Source organism: Squalius cephalus (assembly GCF_949319135.1).
Source record: "Squalius cephalus genome assembly, chromosome: 13".
Taxonomy (NCBI): domain Eukaryota; kingdom Metazoa; phylum Chordata; class Actinopteri; order Cypriniformes; family Leuciscidae; genus Squalius; species Squalius cephalus.
The window spans coordinates 26,156,307-26,179,359 of record NC_137134.1 but is presented as its reverse complement, the minus strand read 5'-3'; the positions used below and the strand labels follow the sequence as shown (position 1 = coordinate 26,179,359).

At 35.7% G+C, this 23,053-nt stretch overlaps 1 protein-coding gene and 1 pseudogene across 2 annotated transcripts in view; both read left to right on the top strand.

Moving 5' to 3' along the window:
• Positions 1-5,131: 5,131 nt before the first annotated feature.
• LOC307169780 (uncharacterized protein) overlaps positions 5,132-23,053 on the top strand; it is a 59,472-nt gene continuing 41,550 nt past the window's right edge. Inside the window, exons 1-2 of the mRNA XM_079890595.1 lie at positions 5,132-5,210; positions 6,490-6,810. Of these exons, the coding sequence (XP_079746721.1) occupies positions 5,165-5,210; positions 6,490-6,810 (367 nt within the window). The 5' untranslated portion in view covers positions 5,132-5,164. The remainder of the gene's footprint in view (positions 5,211-6,489; positions 6,811-23,053) is intronic.
• On the top strand, positions 8,225-22,391 carry LOC307170514 (monocarboxylate transporter 12-B-like; annotated as a pseudogene). The gene is made up of 4 exons: positions 8,225-8,516; positions 20,120-21,057; positions 21,783-22,043; positions 22,227-22,391. The product of its transcript is annotated as a monocarboxylate transporter 12-B-like (transcript).

Genomic DNA, 23,053 nt, shown 5'->3' with positions numbered 1-23,053 from the left:
GTAATGTTATGCAGATACAGATAAAACAAAGCCAGGAGTGTGTCCAAGGAAAATCATTGAACTTAGTGTGTACCAAGTCATCGTGGAAAAAGACGTATTTGTGAACAATGAATTCTAAACAGCCCAAAACCAAATTTTGGATTGTTCAACAAAGACATAGAGCATGGAAGTAATAAAACAAACTTGCCACAGAAGTCCTTGCAACCCGCTGGAAAGGGAGACAAAAGTTAGGTAAAGAGATATTAATGTTACACAGGCAGACAGGCAGACCTTTGCCTTTGGGTTTTATTTTTTCAAGTTAAATTACTGTAATATTTTTTTTTTTTTACTGTTTTGGTAAAGCTGCTGAATTTTCAGCATCATGGATCAAGGATCATGTGAAACTGAAGACTGGAGTAATGAGGCTGAATTCACTTTTGATCACAAGAATTAAAATTAATTACTTTTCAAAATTTATTAAAATAGAAAATACAAAAAAAAGTGCATTAATTGTACTGTTTTACTGTATTTTTAAATGAATGCAGCCATGGTGGGCATATGAGACATCTTTCAATAAAGTGGAGCAGTCCCTTCTGCCAAGGGCTGCCTTTTCATTCAGAATACATAATCAGAGATTAGTTTTATTTTCATTTTTTTCATTTTAAAAGTAGACTTTTCAAGCTTTTTATAGAACGTGCAAATCCTGTTTGTTTTCTCAATTTTACAAAAGCACAGCGTTTTGGTGTTATTGTGAGTGTACACAAATGCAATTTTGAATGATTAATTACTCGTATCTGTATGACCAAAAATGACAGTATTTAAATTGTCCACAGGGTAAAAGAATGCAAGAGATTGTGCGTGTGCCTCCATGTCATGCAGTACCTAAGCGTGCTAATAGTTTAGCTTCCACACTCCTCCGCATAAACGCTTGCTTGCTTTTTGGACCACATAAAAATGTTAATTGACTATCTAAATGTGAGAGATCTTTGTCCTGTCTCCAACATTTGAAGACATATCTGAGAAGCAACTGTGGTGATGGTCATATTAATTTTATTCATGTAAATATGAGCAAAAACGTTTTATTTTTCATCAGTAATTGCCCTGCTCCCCCTGTCAATGATCTAGCGCCCCCTCAGCACATGCGTTCAAAATCTGCCGCTGCCCCTGCCTATAAACGATGAGAAATTCTGCAGCAGTGGATGTGGACATCAGTGTACAGCTCCATATAAAGGTATTTGTTATAGGCTACACACACACACACACACACACACACACACACACACACACACACACTTTTTCATAAATAGTTTATATTTGTCAAAGTACATGAATTTGGCTCATTGCACCATTTCAAGCATTTGGCTTTACAAAATAAAGATTAATAATACTTGGAAAACAATTCGCTCTATAAGTAAAATATTTTATTCATCCCTAAGTGTTTTGTGCTGTGTATGAGGTTGAATGCAGCTAAATGCACAGACTACAGCTGAATATCTGTATCCATGCAGTGTGAATGTCATGCTCCGTTTTTGTGCAGACAACCGTTGCCATGATGTCCTGCCAGACAGAAGTGTTGCCCCACCACCTGTGGCCATTGCAGTTACCAGTCCTGATGATTTAACCATCAAAAAGAGTTCTCTGGGATTGATTTTTGCATACCATAATTGAGGTCTTACTTTCACCAAATAAATTTCAGTTTAGTAAAACCTATGCATGTTGTGGTTTAAGGCTTTAGGAGCGTTGCCGTTCCTCAGTCTGATGACTCTGTTGAAAGTGTGCAAGAGATCTTCTGGACTTTGCCCTTTTTGAAGCTTGTAGATTTTTTTTACTTTTACTGTGGACTTGGATATACTGTACTGCACCTCCTGCTGCCTTCTTGGAATTTAACGTGTGTTAAACACTTAGACACGCGGTTTGTTTTACCTCTAATGCCGATGTGTTTGATTCTCACGGATCCCCTGGGGTGAGAGGGTAGAGGTGTTTTTACTAAGTTATATTTTTGGCCTTTTTATGTCTTTTATTGGATGGGACAGTACAGAGTAGACAGGAAAGCATGGGGCAGAGAGAGATGGGAATGGGATCGGCAAAGGATTAAATTTTGAAGTAGGCTATAAATTTAAACTATTAAATTATATAGAACGATCGTGTCTCCTTGGAGGAAACCACAAGCTTCCTGTGGATAGGGGATGTGTTTTTGCGATTAACTTTTTGAAACAGACTTTGTGAACAGTGTTGGTGAATCGATCATCCGAGGGATATTCTCTCAGGTTTCTTAAAAAATATCTCAGTTTTTCCTTTCGAAGATGAACGAAAATCTTAAATGGTTTGGAACTACTGAAGGGTGAGTGATCATAACAGAATTTAAAGTTTTTTGGGGGGGAACCATTTAATAGAAAACGTGGTGTTTTTATTTTTATCCAGCTTCTTCAGGTTTACATGGCCTGTGACATTGTAACATCGTTATTTTGTGATTCTAGGTAAGATTTGTATTAAATTAACGTTACTTGTCTGTTACACTGACACAAAGTGTAACAACACATCTTTTTCTGTTCAGCTACATTCAATTGGACCAATCAGAGCCAAGCTTTTCAAGTCGGAGTCGAAGCAGACTCGCAAGAGATGACGGTTCTGCCCTCTAAAGTTACTGGTAAGTTTTAGTTGCTGTTTGCATTAAATAGCTCAATTTTTTTTTTTTTTTTTTTGTTTTTTTTTTCTAGGTGGATAGGTCTGCTATGCATTTGCTAATATGACTAGCATGTGGTGGAATACTGACGATAACCACTGTAACATGATAGTGACACTGATTTCTAGCAACTTCAGCACTGGGTAGCCTATATAGTCAAAGTCTAAAGTCTTTGTTTAAAATCTATGTGGATACATTTTGCTGTCTTAAAATGACTATAAAACATTGTCCAGTGTATCTGAAAAAAAAAAACACAATTAGTCATAAGTACAACCATACATTAACATTATTTTTATTTGCAAAATGAAGCTGTATTTATTTCTGATTTACTGAACAATTTCTGAAATATTTATATTTGTTGTTTCTCAGACCAGCTGCTATAGAAGAAAAACTGAAATCCGAGTGCAGAAACGAGCGAATAAGAGCGGAGTGTGTATTAATCTCATATCACCTCTGTTAGAGAGATTTTTGAATCAGGCCTATTGAAAGCCGATTCGTCAGTCTTGGTAGGAAGATGTTTGCAATGTGTCCATTTCAGGTGTCTAATTTGTGCTTCCTTTGAGTCATTAATGTAAAAATCTGTTTATTTAATTGTTTTTTGGTAAAGCTGCAAGTCATTTGTCCTTGTTGTCCTGGCATACAATATTTTGCACAACTTCTAATTTCCTTAAATCTTTGCAACAGAGGTGAAGAGAGTGCATGTTAGCATGACCACAATAGACACGTTCATGGGAAATACCATGGGTTTAAATAAACCACAATTATCAATATACAACATACCCTCTAATGCAAATAACTATATCAGTGTCTTTTTGATTGAACTTTGCTCACTGTAAGTGGTGTTGGGCTTCTTCTAATCTTATGCTCAATGTAACTCATAGTGTTGTATAGTGACGACAGACAAGAGGATAAAAATAAACACTCATGTCTAGCTTGATGAGGATATAGTCAAAGCTTTGTGTAGCTGCTGTCAAAGGCAACTCATATTTCAGTTCAATATGGTTCAGTTATTTTATATATATGTATGTATGAGGTATATTTTCTTTCTTTGTGATTTGTGTTACACGACTGTGTTATGCTTCATTTCTTAGTTTTCTATGTGATTTTCGTTTAGTATTGTCTGCAAGTATGTCAAGAATTTAAGGTTAATTTATGTTTTCTGTGTTTATTTATACCAGTTCTGACGGCAATATGGAAATGTAGCAAAAAAGGAACATGTAAAGACATGTTTGAAGACTGTCACCAATTAAATGCCCGTTAAAACCCAGGAATGACTTGAGCCTTTATTAAAACTCTTTTGAAAGATAAACTGAGAAGTCAACGAAAGTCTAATGCATATGCTAATTATAATACATATATTTAAACAAAAAAATATTGATCATTGATTAACTTTATTTAAATTCTTCCCTTCACAGATTCTGTGATAAAACAGTCCTCAAATACTACAGTGTCTGAAACCACAAGCCCTCAGTTGCAGAACTTGAGTTGTACTGAAAGAAGTGATCGTCCACTTGAAGATGAAGATGTGACATTCAAACTCTTCTGTTTCTATGGTTCAGGCATTTGTAGGCCTAAGTTTGTAAATAATACATTTTTCACTTCTGCATGCTGTTTATCTGTAACTTTTATTTTAATTTTTCCAGAAAATTGCATTGTGATGTTTATTTATATAGTGATGTAATATTCATAGTGCACATTTCAGTAATACAGGTATAACCAAAATGTTCCTCAAAGAATTGTTTAAATATAGCTCTGCTATAGCATTTCACTGATCTTTATTATAATGTATTATATTCAAGAGATTATATATGCTGCTGTACTTTTTTTTAATTTAAACGTATTTATTTTGCAATGTACACGAAATAGTATATTAAAGTTTTCTTGATTTCAGAGTGTGTATGTCTTAACATTTATATTTAATTATTTTTGCACTTTTAATATACAATTTTGAATACTGAATAAAACCGCTTTATAATAAACTATTAGTGTAATGCTAATATATTTCTAATGAGCTGAAATGCTATTGAAATGTTCTTGAAGTACATTAAAATGAAGCTTCAAATATATTCTAACTGTAGTTTAAGAAATATAAGTATATTTTAAATGAACTGAAAAGAAATACACTTAAATGTACTTGAAGTGGTTCCATTTTAGCACAATTTAATATAAAATAACACATTTAATACGCACTTAACACTAAGTTAAATACTAAGTAGGCTATATCCAAAAAAGCACAATTTAAATATATTTCCTTTTCACCTCATGACGGACTGAGTTTACCTCCAAACTAAGCAGAGACGACCAATCAGAACACCGAAAAACATTTTACATCCTACTACGCACGTTTTTTTTTTTATTATTATTTTTATTTTGTTTTACCGTTTTGAAATAGGTAGGCCTATGGCGTAACGCTTTTGCAGAAATCACGTGACAATTTGCTACGAGCCCATCCTTACAGCATCACTTTTATTCAATTTGCACGCGGACAGAAGCAACATCAGGATGAGGAACCTTTCGGTCTTTTTTTCGGCTTTATTACTCGTGGACGGTGAGTCACATTCATTTTCATTCATTCAACACTTTGGGTTTCAAATATAAACCGGAAAAAAAGAAATTTCGCATTTGCTGTTGTCATCTAATTTGCTTGTTTGTGTGTTGTTTCTAAACAAACTGATACTTTTCTACAAATGATGTTTTATTAACTAGCTGTCAGCAATCAGTAATCAACAGGTCCACTCAATCAATACACACAGTCGACACACCGATATTTTCAGCATCCCTCCACCACCTCATCTCCTCACACTTGCCTGCCCCTTGTTATCTTCCTAACCAAGAGATACGGGGGGAGTAGCCTACTCTGGGTTCGGGACCAATTCCCGAGCTCGGAGCCCTGCCCCCGGACAGCACGCCAAATACGCATAACTAATTTATTCTCTATTCATTTGTAAGTGTGAACTAGACGTGGTCATAAATCATAGTGTGAAAGTGATTCCACCATAATGGTATTTTTGGGGTTAAGTTGGTTGTGCATGTGTGTGGGTTTGTTTGGTATGAACACTAGAGGGCGCCGACGACCTGTAATATTCTGCACAACACTTTATTTATTATTTTTATTTTTTTTGGTCGGTCGGTCGGTAGGGTGGGGTCGTGTGTGAATTGTAACATTTCACTCCTCGTGTTTGAAACTAAACCACACATTTTCTGTTTGTACTGCAAGGATAACAACTATGTAATTTAATTGCTGACACTTGTAACTAGTTTGAATCACATTTGAATGCACTGGCTTAGAAGAACTCCAAAACAGACAGAAAAAAATATATATATATTTGCAACCATCCCCAGTCTCCCCTACTGGGGAATGTGAGATGGGATATGAGATGAGAATGTTTTGCATTCTTCCTAACAAATGTTTTCATCTAATTATGAGCTGTTTCTTAAATGTAATGGATTTGTATTATCTGACATTTAACCTTGGAAGACTATTTTGGTTCATTGCATTGATTTCTTAAAAACACCAGACTTCTGCAAAAATAATGATGTGTTAGGAGACTGAGATCAAGCTCAGTTGTAAATGGATGTGTAAAGTGTGGTTACCATTAAAAATTAATTTTAAAAAGTATATGCTCAGATACAGACTCAGTGATTCAGACTCAGTTCTGGATTGTGGATTTCAGTCACACAGAGAGCACTTCAGTACAATAATGAAGAAAAAAAAAAAACACTGTGTATCATATCAGGGTAAATTCACTGTAACATTTACTTTACTGCAAAAAAAAAAAAAAAAAAGGCAGATTTGATCAGCTTTTATTTATTTTTTCCCCCACCAGGTGTGTTTGGTGTTGAGAAAGTTGATGTGACAGTGATGGAGGGAGATTCTGTCACTCTAAACCCTCAAACTGTAATACCAGAAGATGCTTCAGCTCAGTGGTGGTTTGGTGATTTAATCATAGCTCGAATGAATAAAGCAGCTGGAATCTTCTCTACATCTGAGGGTGATAATGTAGGATTCAATGGCAGACTGAAGCTGGATCATCAGACTGGATCTCTGACCGTCACAAACACCAGAACCAACCATACTGGACTCTATAAACTAAAGATCTGGACCACAGCTCAGACACTACTTGACATATTCAGTGTTACTGTCACCGGTGAGTAACTCAAGTATTACAATCTGAGAACTGGATTAAAATCTAGATTAATTTTCTGATAAGTTTAGATGATGTGGAATAATCAGAGGTTTATTCTTCAAAACCTGTTGTTTTTGTAATTTAAAAAAGCAGCAATGAGTGTAAGTTAAGAGAATAATGTGTAAAAAATGAAATATGTGTAAAGGAAATATTATCTATTGACAGAACTATAACACTGATGCTTCAGAGAGTAACTGTTCAGAACCACCCGTTTTAATGTTGCGTGAATAAGTGTGAACAATATAAATAAAACATAAAGCATATAGCCTAACATTAAATAAAACATTTGCAGTGGGTTTGTAAAATGTGGTTTTTATGCATGTTTGGCCTGAGTGTTTGTTACATTTCCACTGTTTTGATCAGTAGGGGTCACCAGCCTGTGGCGTTTCGAACGATTCAAAACAGTTCATCATTTTGTGAAGCAATTTATTCAAAGATTTGAGTTTCTCCCATCACCAGTAACAAGAAAACCATAAGGCAGGAAATGGCATTACAGAGAAAAAAGCTGTAGACAATTATAAATGTCAAGGTTATTTTTTATAAAAACAATAATACAAACCTTTATCTGGTCAAACAAGTGAAGGTGACATGACGTGTAGCCAAGTACGGTATCCCATACTCTGAATTTGTGATCTTGAATTTCACCCATCCAATTACACACACACACGCACACACACATACATCAGTGAGTAGCCTATTAAACACAAACACACACCCATTTTTGCTGCGGCGCCCGGGGAGCGATTGAGGGTTCGGTGTTTTGCTCAATGGCACCTCAGTGGGTAATGAGAGTGGAAGAGAGCGCTGTTCATTCACTCTTCCACTTACATTTCCTGCCGGTACTGAGACTCAAACCCACGACCTTCGGGTTACAAGTCCGACTCTAACCATTAGGCCACAACTGCCCCCTTCAAATAAAATAACCCTTTAAAAACGTATATATTTATGACTCTGATATATTTGTGAGAAATGTATTTGAAATGTTTTTAGTGTACAGTCATGTGTGTTCATGGTGCAAAGGAAATATTTTAGTGCTTTTTAAACTGGGTCAGATGATGGCCAACGCTACTACAGTATCATTCATCTTACTACCTGAACAATTGCTCATTTGTACTCACTGTTCAATGAACAATTCTTAATTTCTAATATTATTTTATAATATTGTCATAATTATAAACATACTGGTTTGTTGCAAAATTGTTCTAACATTCAATGCACTTTTTTATTGTAGTTATATTATAGATAGATAGATAGATAGATAGATAGATAGATAGATAGATAGATGTGGATACTCAGTTGCATGTGTTCACTGAAATTACTTACAGTGTTATAAAATGTTAATCTCTTAGAAACTGTTTCTGTATTTTCTCTAGAAATGAAGATTATGTCAGTGAAAGAGGGTGATGTCACTCTTCAGGCTGATACTAAAACACAGAGAGATGATCAGATACTGTGGATGTATGGAGCTGAAAGCAGCCGTATAGATGAAATCAACAGAGCGGTCAGTGAGTTCCCATTATATGAAGATGTTCTTGATGAGAGATTCAGAGACAGACTGCAGCTGGATAATCAGACTGGATCTCTGAACATCACAAACATCACAAACGCTGACTCTGACGTCTATATACTGACCAGCCGCCGCAGAGCCGCCAAAGGTCTTTTCAGTGGTGAGTAGAGTTTGTTTTATTTTTTGCCATGCTATACAATGTGATTGCATTAAATCAGTCATTAATATTTGCTAACAATTCTCAAGTCTGTGCAGAAAAAAACTTTTTTCAAATTTCAGCGTAAAGGATATTAACATTATTTTACAGGAAAATCGTTAGACTCTTTGTTTATTTAAAAGAAGATCTACAGATTTCATCTTAAAGATAAAGCTGCTTAACTAAATGGAAACATTAGCATTCTAACCATGTTTGTGGTGACACTTGTGAGCTTAAACTTCAGGTACTTACTTTTTTCTAATAATCATCATATGAATTAATACGAAATCACCACCTCATAGAATAGTTACATTTCCCCATGAGATCAGGTTGAGCATTTTCTGCTTCCCCCTTAACAACGTCAACGCCTCTGCTTTATTGGTGTTATTAAAAGGATAATCAACCTAGAGTAATGATACTATCTAAGATGTACACACTACTGGTCAAAAGTTGGGAATAATTTAGATTGTGTTTTATGTTTATGAAACAAGTCTGTTATGCTCACTAAGACAACTGTTTTCTATTTGAATACATTTTAAAATGTAATGAATTTCTGTGTTCATCCCTGTGATGGCAAAGCTGAATTTTCAGCATCATTACTTCAGTCTTCAGTGTTCACATTATTTATGTTCCATTATTTCGGGGCTGCAGTCCAAAACATTGACTCTAATCACTTCAAGAATGACCACACTGCTCATGTGATCTTATTGCTAGCACACATGGGAGTTATTGTAGGCACATAATCAACATTTTATCTCATTGGAAAGGCATATCGGCATAATTTTTCATACCAGGCCAATGATTTTAGTTTTTTGGCGGATTCCGATGGTGTTCCAGTAATTTTGTGTATCCCTACGATGCAGATTAATTGCATGTTTATGTGTCTGATAACCAAAATGTAGAACTGATATTTACAGAGATTCATCATAAGAAGGCAATAAATAGGGAATAAAGAATAATTAGAGCATGGAGAAAGGAAAAGTGAAAGCATAGAGGTTTTTTCCACTGTCATTAAAGTATGTTAATAAAATATATATATTTTAAAAATACAGAAACAAGTTATTTTAAATATAAAGTTTCTGAAAGCAATGAATGAGGTCCCATAGATAGATGTATTATAGATGGAGATATTATGATTAATATCATATTTTTAAATAATGGTTTCATTATAAAAATGGTGATTATCTCTGAGGACACCCAACTTATATAAAATGTTCCATGTGATTCTAACCATGTCATGTCAACAAATGGAACAGTCATCCAGCTGTTTATTATCTTGTTAATTATTGTGCCTACAAAAATCTACAGCATTTAAAAAAAAAACATCAAATATTAGATCAAATTACCGCAGAATCAACTTGGCTCTGCTGCCTACAATTGCGTCATAGATCAGACACATTTTGGAATGTTTTGCAAAGTGCTGGCAAGTTTTTGTGCCATGAAGTTGTAAAGTTAAATGTAATAAAGCTCTCAAAGATGGAGATAAACACTAGGAAATAGAATTTAATGACACATATATAGGAGACAGGAAAGCATTACACACCAACATAAATGACAACCGACAAACACTGAGGGAGAACTGAGGGCTTATAAGCATGGACCAAACATGGGAGCGAGTGAGACAACTAGACACCAGGTATAAGTAATCACAAATCAGGACAACTCAGGAAAAACTAGGACTGAATCCGAAATCGCCCCTATACCCTCAGAAAGGGCACTATTTGAGGGGACAGCCATTTGTAGTTATGTCCAAAACCATAGTGGACATTATTGAGTGCACTCATTCAATCCCGCAATAACGAGTGTATCTACTAGCGATGTACTGTACGATGGGTGTCTGAATTCACTCACTTGTTTTCATTCACCTCTTCAATTGAACAGTATTAGTGGACTAACGTTGGGAATAGTAAATGAGGGTGTAGGGGGTGATTTCGGATTCAGCCTAGGCCACAGAGAGCAGAACAGATTAGACCTTTGACAGTAGCCGAGGAGCCAAAGTCTCAAAAGCTCAGTAAAATGGGTTGAACCTGACATGGTCTGCCATACTTTTTATTTGTGTTGTTTCTGTTTACTTTGACCCTAAGAACCAATAATTGGAGGGTCTGCTCTGCCGGAAACATTGTGGAAAAAATTGTGGCCATTTTAGTGTATGTACCCTTCATTTTTTGATAGAAAATTTTGGAAAATGAAAGTTTTCCTCAAATCCTCAGAGGGTTGGGTAAGCTGTCAATAAATGCATTCTAGATGAACATATGTGGTGACAACATCCAATAAAAAAATAACTCTTAAAACACATTTCTACTTGATTTTTTGGCTTAATTTTCTCACTTTTTTCCTATATTTTTCATCTTTACTTAACTGGCAATCAACTATTCCCTCAAGTAATGACATCAGTCAATATGCCATTCTTTTCACCAAACAGTATTCTCATTCCACAGAAAAAAAATATACAAATCTAACTAAAATCATTGGTTCTGTGATGATTTAACTACTAGTTGATCAATAGGCTCAGAACTTCAATAGAATTTTAGAGTACTCTCAAAATCCTGAAAAACATGCTGGATATTTAGCGTCATGGCGCACACACACACACACACACACACACACACACACACATGATCTTTATAATTTGAATGAGTTTGGAACAACGAACCAACGGTTACCAACGGACTTTGAAGCTGCTCATCATTGTCTGTGGTAAGTGACAGTGACTTTAGTGAATACCGGTAGGTCTGCCCCAGCGTTTTGGGAAAAGAATGGTAATATGGATATTGTAATGGTAATTAACTGGACCACGCCAGTTTTCAAACAAGTATATTTCTGATGATTCCTCATCCCCAACATATCCCTGTAGCAGCAGCATTCATTCTCTACTAGTTTACTTAGCTATAGCTTTAGTCGTTTTAGTTAGTTTTGGTGGTTTCTTTAAACAGCCATAACTCCTCACAGGAATGGGGTAGAGACTTTTTTTATGCTCAACGAGAGGTATGTGTCCTATATGTCATTTTGCTTCAACCGGAAGTTGAAAAATAAATTAAATTGTTAAATTCCCATAGAGGCAGGCAGATTTTTATTTTTAAAGGCCAGTTACTTCATGGATCCAGGATACTATGCATCCTGATAAAGTTCCCTTGGCCTTTGGAATTAAAATAGACCCACATCATCACATAGCCTTCACCATACCTAGAGATTGGCATGGAGTACTTTCCATAAGATCATCTCTCAATGCAAATCAAACCAGCTATTAGGCTAACTGAAATAAAACCATGCCAATCTCTATGTATGGTGAAGGCTATGTGATGATGTGGGGCTATTTTAATTCCAAAGGCCAAGGGAACTTTATCAGGATGCATAGTATCCTGGATCCATGAAGTAACTGGCCTTTAAAAATAAAAATCTGCCTGCCTCTATGGGAATTTAACATAGGGGTGTCCAGACTTATGCACCCTGTATTTTAAGGAATAACATTTATTTATTTATGATACATTATTCATTCACAAAGAAAATCGGTGTCCTTAAAGGTTGGATTTTTCCTAATTTTTTTAATTAAGGCATTAAGTTCAATTTCAAAAAGATGATTTTTTTTATTCCTCTTTTTAGTCAACTTTAGCATGGGTGTCTAAACTTATGCATAGCACTGTATATAGTGCTGATGTTTATAGTGTGTGTTATAGACCAGACATATTCACACTAATGTCTGTCTTTATCATTACAGTATCAGATCTACACTCAGGTTATATAGTGCTGATGTTTATAGTGTGTGTTATAGACCAGACATATTCACACTAATGTCTGTCTTTATCATTACAGTATCAGATCTACACTCAGGTTATATAGTGCTGATGTTTATAGTGTGTGTTATAGATCAGACACACTCACACTAATGTCTGTCTTTATCATTACATATTCAGATCTGTCTCCAGGTGCTATAGCAGGTATTCTGCTGGTGTTTGCAGTTGTTGGTGTGATTTGCCATTGCTGCAAAAGACCTACGGGTAAGTATCACCCACAGTTCACATAATTTGGAAATAAACCTGAGTGAAGTCTGAATACTGTTAAACAATAACAGATGAAGGGCAGACACTGATCTACTGTGATCTGCATCTGTGTGTCTGTAGAAAACTCAAACTGAACATAGTAACTGCAGATACGACAGTGTTTGATCTCAGCAACATTTGCACTATTTGCTGTGTCTGTGTATGATGTGCCCTCATTAATTTATTATGAAGATATTAAATATTTTAAATATATTTTAATCACATTACAATTACAAAGAAGCTGTTTAACTAGACTGAAGAGGCATCATATCCTGGACAGATCAGGTCACGTATTTCTTACAACTAAACATACAGACCCTTTCCAAAAAATTTGAATATAATGGAAAAGTTTATTTATTTTAAAATTCCATTCAAAACGTTAAACTTCCATAGATTATAGATTCAGGGCCCACAACTTAAACGATTTCAAGTATTTAGTTGTTCATTTGTACATAATTTGGGCTTCCAGCTCATAAAACCCACGAAAACAGGATTTCAAAAAATTAGAATATTACATGAAATCACACAGTAATTACACAGTGATACCATGGTCATTGAACCAGGTTTTGGTTATTTTGGCAGTGTGGGCAGGTGCAAATCCTGCTGGAAAATGAAGTCAGCATCTCCATAAAGCTTGTCTGCTGAAGGAAGCATGAAGTGCTCTGGAAATGTCCTGGTAGACGGCTGCGTTGAGTGGACAGCACAGTGGACCAACACCAGCCGATGACATGGCTCCCCAAACCAACACAGACTGTGGAAACTTCACACTGGACTTCAAGCATCTTGGATTGTGTGCCTCTCCATTCTTCCTCCAGACTCTGGGACCTTGGTTTCCAAATGAGATGCAAAATTTGCTCTCATCAGAAAAGAGGACTTTGGTCCACTGTGCTTTATTAAATCCAGAGTCAACGCAGCCGTCTACCAGGACATTTTCAGAGCACTTCATGCTTCCTTCATTTTCCAGCAGGATATATATGCATTGATAATTTTTCAATGGTCTGTTAAGCAAGTAAATTTTACATTGAATGAAAAGCTTCACTGTTTAAACAAACAGTTTAATTAATACAGCAGGAGCCCTGACTCTGTTGATAACACTCAGCATTAAATCTTTAATATGGCTTCATTAGTTAGTTTAATAAACACTGTTAATACAGTAAATTGAAATGCAATGCTGCGTCAGTGCTATAGGCAGACGTAAGACTGTTTCTTTCTCTTTTTAACTTCTTCATTCGTTTTCTCACAGATGATGCGGAAAAGAACGAAACAAACGATCCTTAGAAAGATGAGACTGCCAACAGTGATGATTTACTGTAACAATAGACACATTAACAGTGTTTGAAGTCAACCATGTGTGCTTTTGAGATGTGAAATTAATACATGAAGAGTTTTGTTAAATTTGGCATAAACAGAAATTTTTTTTGTTCATTATGAAGTTAATGTAAAACTGTCTTCTACACGTATGCTGATCATATTATTCTTGTATTAAAAGTCATTTTGACTGCTTTATGGTGATTTAGTTTGTTACACTTTGTAAGAAGGCTTGATTATTGTAATTTTTTTACAGATTATATCAGAAATACTCAAACTGAACTTGATGTGTGTACAGTATATATGCTTTTTTTTTTTGATGGCTTATTTTTTATTTTATGCTCTTGCACTGTTACATTTGTTAATTTTTTATTCAATGTATGCTTAAATACTTTAAATGATTGCCTTCTTATAAACCTTGTAAAAATATAGACACCGTGCTATTTTTTTTTTCTCAAGTAAATCTGTCTCTGTCTCCTTATAAGATGGGAATGTGAAATCTTAAATGTAAAGTGACTGATTTCATGAGGACTGAAGTGATAAAAGCTCAGTGTCGCTCTGATATTCTGTGTTCACACTAAAGTTACAAATCTTACTGTCTGAATAGTTTTTTCAGGTCTCATTGTGAATGAGTATTATGAAAATGAATGCTTGTTTTTCCATAATTGTGTTGAATGTTTGTTCAAAATAGTATAATAATGGATTTAAAGAATTCAGTATATTCAGTATATGAGAAACATACTGGTTTATAGTGTTATGGAATATGCAATTATTTATTATAATTATGCCTTTTGGTATATGAAGTATTTATGTGTCGTAGTAAACCACAATTGTAACTGTATTAAGAAAGTGGTTTTATAAAGAAAGACACCAGAAGTTGTTGTTAAACAATTTATTAAGAAAGTGTTATATAATGTAAGACACTTGTAATAATCATTGTAACCATATATTGGGAAAATGGTTTATGAAGAAAAACATACCACACTGAATGTTGTAAGCATTTATTAAGCATATGGCAGAGTAGAGAGAAATTGAAACTGTATTAGAAAGAGCTTTGCCAAAGAAAGAAGAAAAATGCAAGCATTACCGTCTATGTGTTGCGGACGAGACACAGAAGATACAGCGATGAAGAAAAGGTCCAGAAGAAGGAGGACGAAGAGGGAAAGGCTTTAATGACCAAGTCCTAGGGGGTTTCCAGGAGGGGATTACTGAAGATGTCAAAAAGTTGATGGACTTTAAAAAGAGCTGGAATGACATGTCCAGTCAGACGCTGATTCACCAAGGACGGTCTCTCCGGTGTTAGATGCCTTGCCATTGTGCCTCATGAAGTTAAAAGCTTGTAAATTATTTGGTTTTGATTTACTTTTTTTATTTTATTTTATATATATTAGTACCTTTTATGTAAACTAGTTAATCTGTATTTAATAAATATATATAATTGAAATTAAGAAGCTCGTCTGCCATAAGTCTCTGTTTTACAAAAGATTGAGCTGAACTGACCACAGAGAAGTCTTCTGTGATCTAAATATTGTAAGTATGGAAATTCAAATGCTTATTATTTAGGACAGATTTGACGTACTTTACCTAACCTGAGAATAATTAAAATAAGATAAAATGTGTTTAAAATTACGCACCATAAAACAATAGTGAGTTCAAACTCTTTATTTGAAATGCCTTTTTTTTCTTTTATATAGTAATTTACTGTACACCCAACAAATGTCAATACGATGATCAGCACATAATTTGTAAAGAAACAGAATCACAGAGAGTTTGATCATTGATTTGTGGTGAGGCATCTAAACCACCTCCGTCATTTCAGATTTCTGTAAGGAACACAAAAGGAGAAAAACAAACCTGATGTTTCAGATGCAAAAACTGTAGGAGCTACAGTTTCTGAACTGTTCAGAGAAATTAACAGGACAGACATTGCCTATTCCTTGTTAAACATATTTGGCAGTATGTTGTATTTAATGTGCAGTGTGCAATCATACACATTTTAAACAGTGGTTTAAATTGCTATGTTATGCAGTTGTTTTGCCATGTTCATTACATTTGGAAAAAAAAGCTAAATGAATAAATGTAAATGTCACTGAAGAGACACTTACCATTATTTGTCCAATGTGTGTGTAGAGTGTTGCATCAGCGCGAGTCTCGTCTGCAATAATGACAGACATGTTCAATCAAAACATGTATTTTCCTATAATATTATTGCTCCACATTGTTTACAGATGTATGAGCTGTAGGTGCATCTACAGTACCTGTGTGTTTGTGTTTCCTGCACATACAGAAGATCATGATAACAGCCACGATCATCAGAGATCCAGCAGCAGAAGAAGAGATCAACACTATCAGAGACACTGAGACTGGAGGAGGAGGAGGAGGAGACTGTGATGTAGTACGGGGGTCTGAAACTGTAACGGCTAAAGAGAGACCGTTGATGTGGTGAATGTCTCAGTTTGATCTTCTGTACAACAAAAGACTGATATTATACTAAATGCTAATATGATACACTGATGTAACTGAACATATCTGACAGAGTTCAGTGATAATATGAGAATATGAAAAGGACAGTAAAAGTACACTGTAATTCTCTACTCACCATCAACAGTAACACTGAATCTCTGGATCCTCAATCATGATAATTAGTTGATGTAAGAAATTGTTGTCTGCCTCGAATCAGATTCTACTCCAAACTATATTTTAGAATGAGCTCATCCCCAAAATGGCTAAATTATCATACAGATGAAAGAAAGTCAAGTTATATTGTTTCTTCACCATTTGGGTTGATCACATCCTGAACAAATGGTAGTCAATTGTAGAATGGGACTGGGTGTGGGACACAGAGAACCTTCTCAGACAATGGGGTGTCACAACTTCATTAACATACAGACCACAGCTGTTACAACAATAGCAACTTCATTTGCATTAGGAAAGATCTCAAAAATGAAGTTTATTAAGTCAAGTCAAGTCAACTTTATTTATATAGCGCTTTTCACAATACAGATTGTATCAAAGCAGCTTCACAGTATTAAATAAAATAGTACATCAGTGTTTGTTTCTAGTGTAAAACGTCCACGTTTGGTAATGCTGATCAATAGTATTGTTGATTGATTATTTAAATAAGTATCCCCATAATATTATAGCAATGGCAAGGCACACGAATCACCTTGGGTTCACTGGCGTCAGAATTAACCCAGAACATCCAAATCTTAAGCCTTTTATCCTGTTTTAATGTAAATTAAGTTGCTCTTGTTAAGTTTCTCTTTGTTGCGACAAACATGCCGGCGCGTTTTGCTGGATTTTCTTCACTAGTAGCACAATAGACTTAAATTACTCCATCATTTATGGTCATACAGAAAAAAAAAAAAAAAGAAAAAAAAAAAAGAAAAAATAATCTGTAAGATGTGTACTTTTGTATGTGCCCACTTGCAATCAAAACAAAACATTGTGCTTTTGTAAAAGAAAGAAAATAAACAGGGTGTGCTGCCTCTCCGTCTCCGTGAACTTTTTTTTCCGGAGCACGTCTATAAACTGAAACAAAACTCAGCTAATACTTGTCACACATATATGAGCAATATATCTTTATAAACATTTAAGTGTGTACTTTTAAATTACCTGATTCAAAACGAAAACAAATACTCACTGTTTAAGTAATTTGTATGAAACCAAAAATATGTAGCCTCTTAGGCGCGTGCAAATCGTCCACATAAACGCCCTTATTACCTCAAAAACAAAGCACCAAACTTCATCATTCCTCTGCTTTTCTTTGAGTTTGGAAGACACGCTCTGAGCTTACATTGGATTTACCTAAGAAGAAGGAGAACGCAATTTGAAGATAAAGATATTAGGGTAAGAAATGTTTTCTGAATAGTTAGAGTGTTATTGTTGCATAAACTTCACATTGTGAACCGTTTTAAGACGAAAATGTATGAAATCAACATTATTATTATTATTAAAAGAAGGAGAGGTAGGCCTATGTGTGTTATCCAAGCATTAATGGTAAGGAAAGACCCTTATACTTGGAACGGCTGATGTTTCTCCCTCATATCTGCTTCAAGATCTTGATTGTAGCATTTCTTTGAGGTTTAGAATCCAGTATTCCTGTAATTCTTTTGTCTTTTATGAATTTAATAAATAACTCTGCCTTGTATTCTGTCCAAACATACTGCGTCATCTACGTCAGGTGACCTGTAAATGCGCAAAAACTGTTTCCATTGCAGTTTTGTGAAATGTTTATTTTTCAAATTGCCTGAAAAACCACCTCACGCAAAAACATTTTTACGATAAATTGGAGTTTTTGCGAAATCGACGTATTTCCATTAAAACATGCGCAATTTGAAGGGTAGGCTAATGGAAATGATTGTGCTGATTCTGATGTTAAGTTTGGACAAAAATCGAAAATGCAATTTTCTGTGGTCGAAATTTCGGTGCATCCTTAATGAATATTGAACTTGTATTTATTCATTATTTAGTAATCTACTAATTCAATACTTTTACATTATAGACATAATCTATGATATCTCCATTCCTCACTTTTTTCTGTTTTCTGTATTTCTTTGTATGGAAACACTCTGCCTGATCGGTTTTTGCACTCACATATTCACACTTGTGCATTCCTAGCTTTAAAAACAATATTTGGAAGAGTATTATTATAATGAATTAGCCTATTCAAGTTCCATGGGCATATAATTAATTTATAAACATTCATCAAAACTATCATATTTTTGTATAGAAATTGTCTACTATCTGCTATTATCATTTTTGTCTTTTCCCTTCACATTTCTGTCTTTTAATTTTTTTACTTAAAATTAAACCTTTTTATCTTTAATTTTAGACCTGATGGAGGAGAAAGCGGAGAGTGAACAACTGAATTAAGTGGAGGAGAAACATCATGTCAAAACTGGACAAATCTTTGAGTTGCTCACAGAAAAGAAGAGTAGGAAAGAGTTTCCCACACAAAAAAAAGTCTTAAACGTCACATGAGTGCTCATACTGGAGAGAAGCTGCACACATGTGATCAGTGTGGGAAGAGTTTTGCACAAAAACAAACCCTTATAAATCACATGAAAATCCACACTGGAGAGAAGCCGCACACATGTGATCAGTGTGGGAAGAGTTTTGCACAGAAAAATCCCTTTAACGAACACATGAAGATCCACACTGGAGTGAAGCCACACACATGTGATCAGTGCGGGCATTAGTTTCACACAAAAAGTAAACCTTAAAGGGGACCTATTACGCCCCTTTTCACAAGATGTAAAATAAGTCTCTGATGTCCCCAGAGTGTGTATGTGAAGTTTTAGCTCAAAATACCCAACAGATAATTTTTTTACAGCATGTTTAAATTGTCATTTTTTGGGGCTCAGAAAAACGTGCTGTTTTAGTGTGTACCCTTTAAATGCAAATAAGCTGCTGCTGCACGGCACAGGGGGCGGAGCTTCATGAGTCCACGCTCAGTCTCTCAGGACAATTTCATCTCACGGAATGATGATAATATCAGAAACTCTCAGTAACGGTGTTCATTTCGACCTGGAGTCGGACAATAATGCCTACACTCTTAGAAGGAATGTGTAGAAAAATTACACAAATTATGTGTAACACTCTAATTTACACATTTTGTGTCAATATTAACTAAAACTGTGTATAAAAAAATAATCTATTTTACACATATCCATGTGTAGTTTAAAGTTTACACAACTTGGGTATTTACTCAAAGCATTTAACACAATATGAGTAGACTGATGTGCTTACACACTTTAATGTGTTATTTTTTATAACGCGACCGTTATTTAAATTAGCTAGTCGAACTGAACCAACCAATAAGGTGACTTTTGAGTGAACATAATCCAGTTCCAGTCAGTTCAGTAACGTTAGTAGATAAAAGTCTGTTAACGACAGCAACTATTTTGTTTTTACTATATTGTTGAAAATAAAACATGTATAGGCCTACCTTAACGTGTCAAAACTGTTCGTGAAAACCACCTCTTTACCAGGGAGGAGATGATTCGCGCCGAATCACGCCGGTGATGCTCAAGGTTCTTGAGGTAAGCTCGCTGTAAGTTACTTGAATTATATATTTTTCACTCATGTTCATTTACAAAAACAATATTTCCTGCTACTGTTCATTTTGAACATAGTGTACATAGTGTACCTTTAATTTACAACAAACTAGCCATGCATATCTGTAGTCTTGAATACTAGCCTTCCTGATTTTCTGCACAGGTTTGGGATTTGCTCTCAGCTACACTCCTGCAATCGCCATGGTGGGTTCTTACTTCAGCGAGAGAAAAGCGCTGGCTTACGGGATCGCCATGTCCGGCAGCGGCATTGGAACCTTCATACTAGCACCGGCTGTGCAACTCCTCATTGAGTTCTTCTCCTGGAGGGGTGCGCTGCTCATTCTGGGGGGTTTGGTGTCTCACCTGTGTGTCTGTGGAGCCCTTATGAGGCCTTTGGAAGGCCAAAGAGGGAGGCAGAAGGAGATGGACTTGGAGGGTAACAAAAAGGTTGATCTGCTGAATGTGAAACTTGCTGATGGAGTCCTCAATGTTGAATTGAGTGCACAGGAACAGAGATCAGTGGAGGTAAAACATATGGATACGGATAAAATGATGAAAGACAGAGGGTGGAAAGAACAAGCTGACAACATGGAAAAGAACAGATGGAGGCAGATAAGTCAGGGCCCTCTGATGCAAAGCATACACACTCCGATGAAGGGCTAAACCATAGACAGGATCTCTCTGAAGACTCAGAGACCGTGAACGGAAGCGCAGATGAACGGAACATCTCAGTCCCAGCTTTAATACAATCAGATGACTTGCCAGCTATCCCAGAATCAAAATCTGAAGCAAACACTAACCACACCACTCTGGCACAATCAAAGGTGGTAAACACATACTGAAGGAGTCCAAGGAAAATGTATGGTCTATCATAAGGAAACTCGTACTGAGAGAATATTCCTTCCTGTTGATACCAGACTTCCTGTTGCTGTTGGTGTCCTTCCTGTTCCTTGCATACGGTTGCAGTGTGCCATTTGTGTATCTTGTACCATATTCACTGAGCGCAGGCGTCAGCCCTCAACAGGCAGCATTACTTATGTCCATACTTGGAGTGTCATGGATTGTCGGAACTATCACTTTCGGATGGATTGCTGATAGAAAGTAAGTACGGTTGTTGTGAAAAATTTTTTTTCTTATTTTCTCGTAAATTGCAATATTTGAGAGTTACATCTACGCATCTAAACCGACATCGGTTTACTTCATAGAACCTGTGGAGGTAGACATTTAATTCAATTTGTGGTACTGTAATCTATCTATAAAATCACATTCATGTCTACTAATGTACTGTGCTGGGATAACACATTACAAGTAATCAATTACTTTTCCCAAGTAAGTTACTTTGTCAAATAATTAATGCAAGTTTTCCCATTTATTGACTGACGCCTCTCTTGTCCCCATTTTGAGAGAAATTGCAAAATACATTTAAACATGCATTTACTCATCTCACTTGCACAAAAACAGATTCAGTATTCCTTAAAATGAATAAAAACGGTGAAATGCAAACTCAGTTTATTACTCAAACCTGCGATATTTAAATATGTTAATTAGCACAAATATACTTTATGTACTTAATCTCACTTTATCAACCAATGTATCAACCAACGACAAATGAAAAAGGACAAAAGCACTGAAATGTCATTAGAAGCTTGAACAAACACGTATTCTAAAAATGTATTTACCGTATTGTTAAAAATATCTTCTCTTTTTTTATTAATTCCTTGAACGTACTAAAAATACTGTTAATGGAACTGTTTATTACTGTAATTCTTAACGATTCCCATCTAACTCTGCGGTTTGATCTGTATCTTGTGTGTGTTTATGTTTAGGTGTTTGAGGCCATATAGGGTGGTGAGTTACATGCTGGCTGTGGGATCAGAAGGGCTGAGCTGTCTCTTTCTGCCTCTGCTGCAGTGGTTTTTCCCTCCTCGTCCCCTTTTCTCTCATCTACGGCTACTTTGACGGAGCTTACGTGGCACTTATTCCTGTGGTGACCTCGGACACTGTCAGCTCCACCCAACTGACCTCAGCTCTGGGAGTTGTTTACTTCCTCCACGCCATCCCCTACCTCATCAGCCCACCTATTGGAGGTCAAAGAAGATTTACCCACTCTCTCTTTCACGCTCACAAACTTTCCAATACATGCCAAGAATCAATCACACAAGTTACTGTAGTTACGGAGTTACTGTTTACACATACTGTTGCTTATTCACTTGTATGTGCCTGCAGTATATTTAACTAAATCAGAGTGTTTTGTGAAATTTCTCTCTCAGGTTGGCTATTGGATCAGACAGGCTCCTACACATCTACATTCTTCCTCAGTGGAGTTTCTCTGATCTGCAGTGCTGTGATTCTGGCTGCTGTGAGAGTGATCATCCGCTGCACTAGAGGGAGCTCTTGCTTAAACTGACTCACAACCAGGTACTGGAGATTTCTAAAGCAGCAGAAAATTACAGCAATATTGCTGTCAAGAAACATGAAAGTGCCTCCTCTGGAATTAAACAGGGTTATATGAGAGTTTATTCTGTGTTTCTGATCCAAAGCTCTCATCCGTCAGATGGACTGCCACAAACACATGCTCAAACTCACGGCTCTACTGCCAAAAGACAGGATTTTATTTAGAATTTGGTGATTTAAAAAGGTGACATTTTGTGCTTGAGAGTAACTTCTGTCATTGTTCCAAATATTTTAATGAGTTTGCTAAAAAAGAAAGTGTTTCATATTTGATACTCATTTGATATTGTAATGTGTCTCTCAAGCTGATATCTGATTGGCTGGTCAGATAAATGAACGATGTCCTTTGCCAAGTAGTTACATGTATACTGCTTTATTCACAGTTCAAAGTATTTATAATGTACACTACCATTCAAATGTTTGGGGTCTGTAATATTTTAAGGTTTTTAACAAAAAGCCTCTAATGCTCACCTATTTGTTGAAAACAGTTGTGCTGCTTTTTTTTTGGAAACTGTGAAACAGTTTTGAATAGGAAGTTTAAAAGAACATCATTGGTTCAGAAATATAAATCATTTGTAACATTATAAATGCCTTCACTGTCACTTTTAATCAATTTAATGTTCCTGTGCTGAATAAAAGTGATCCC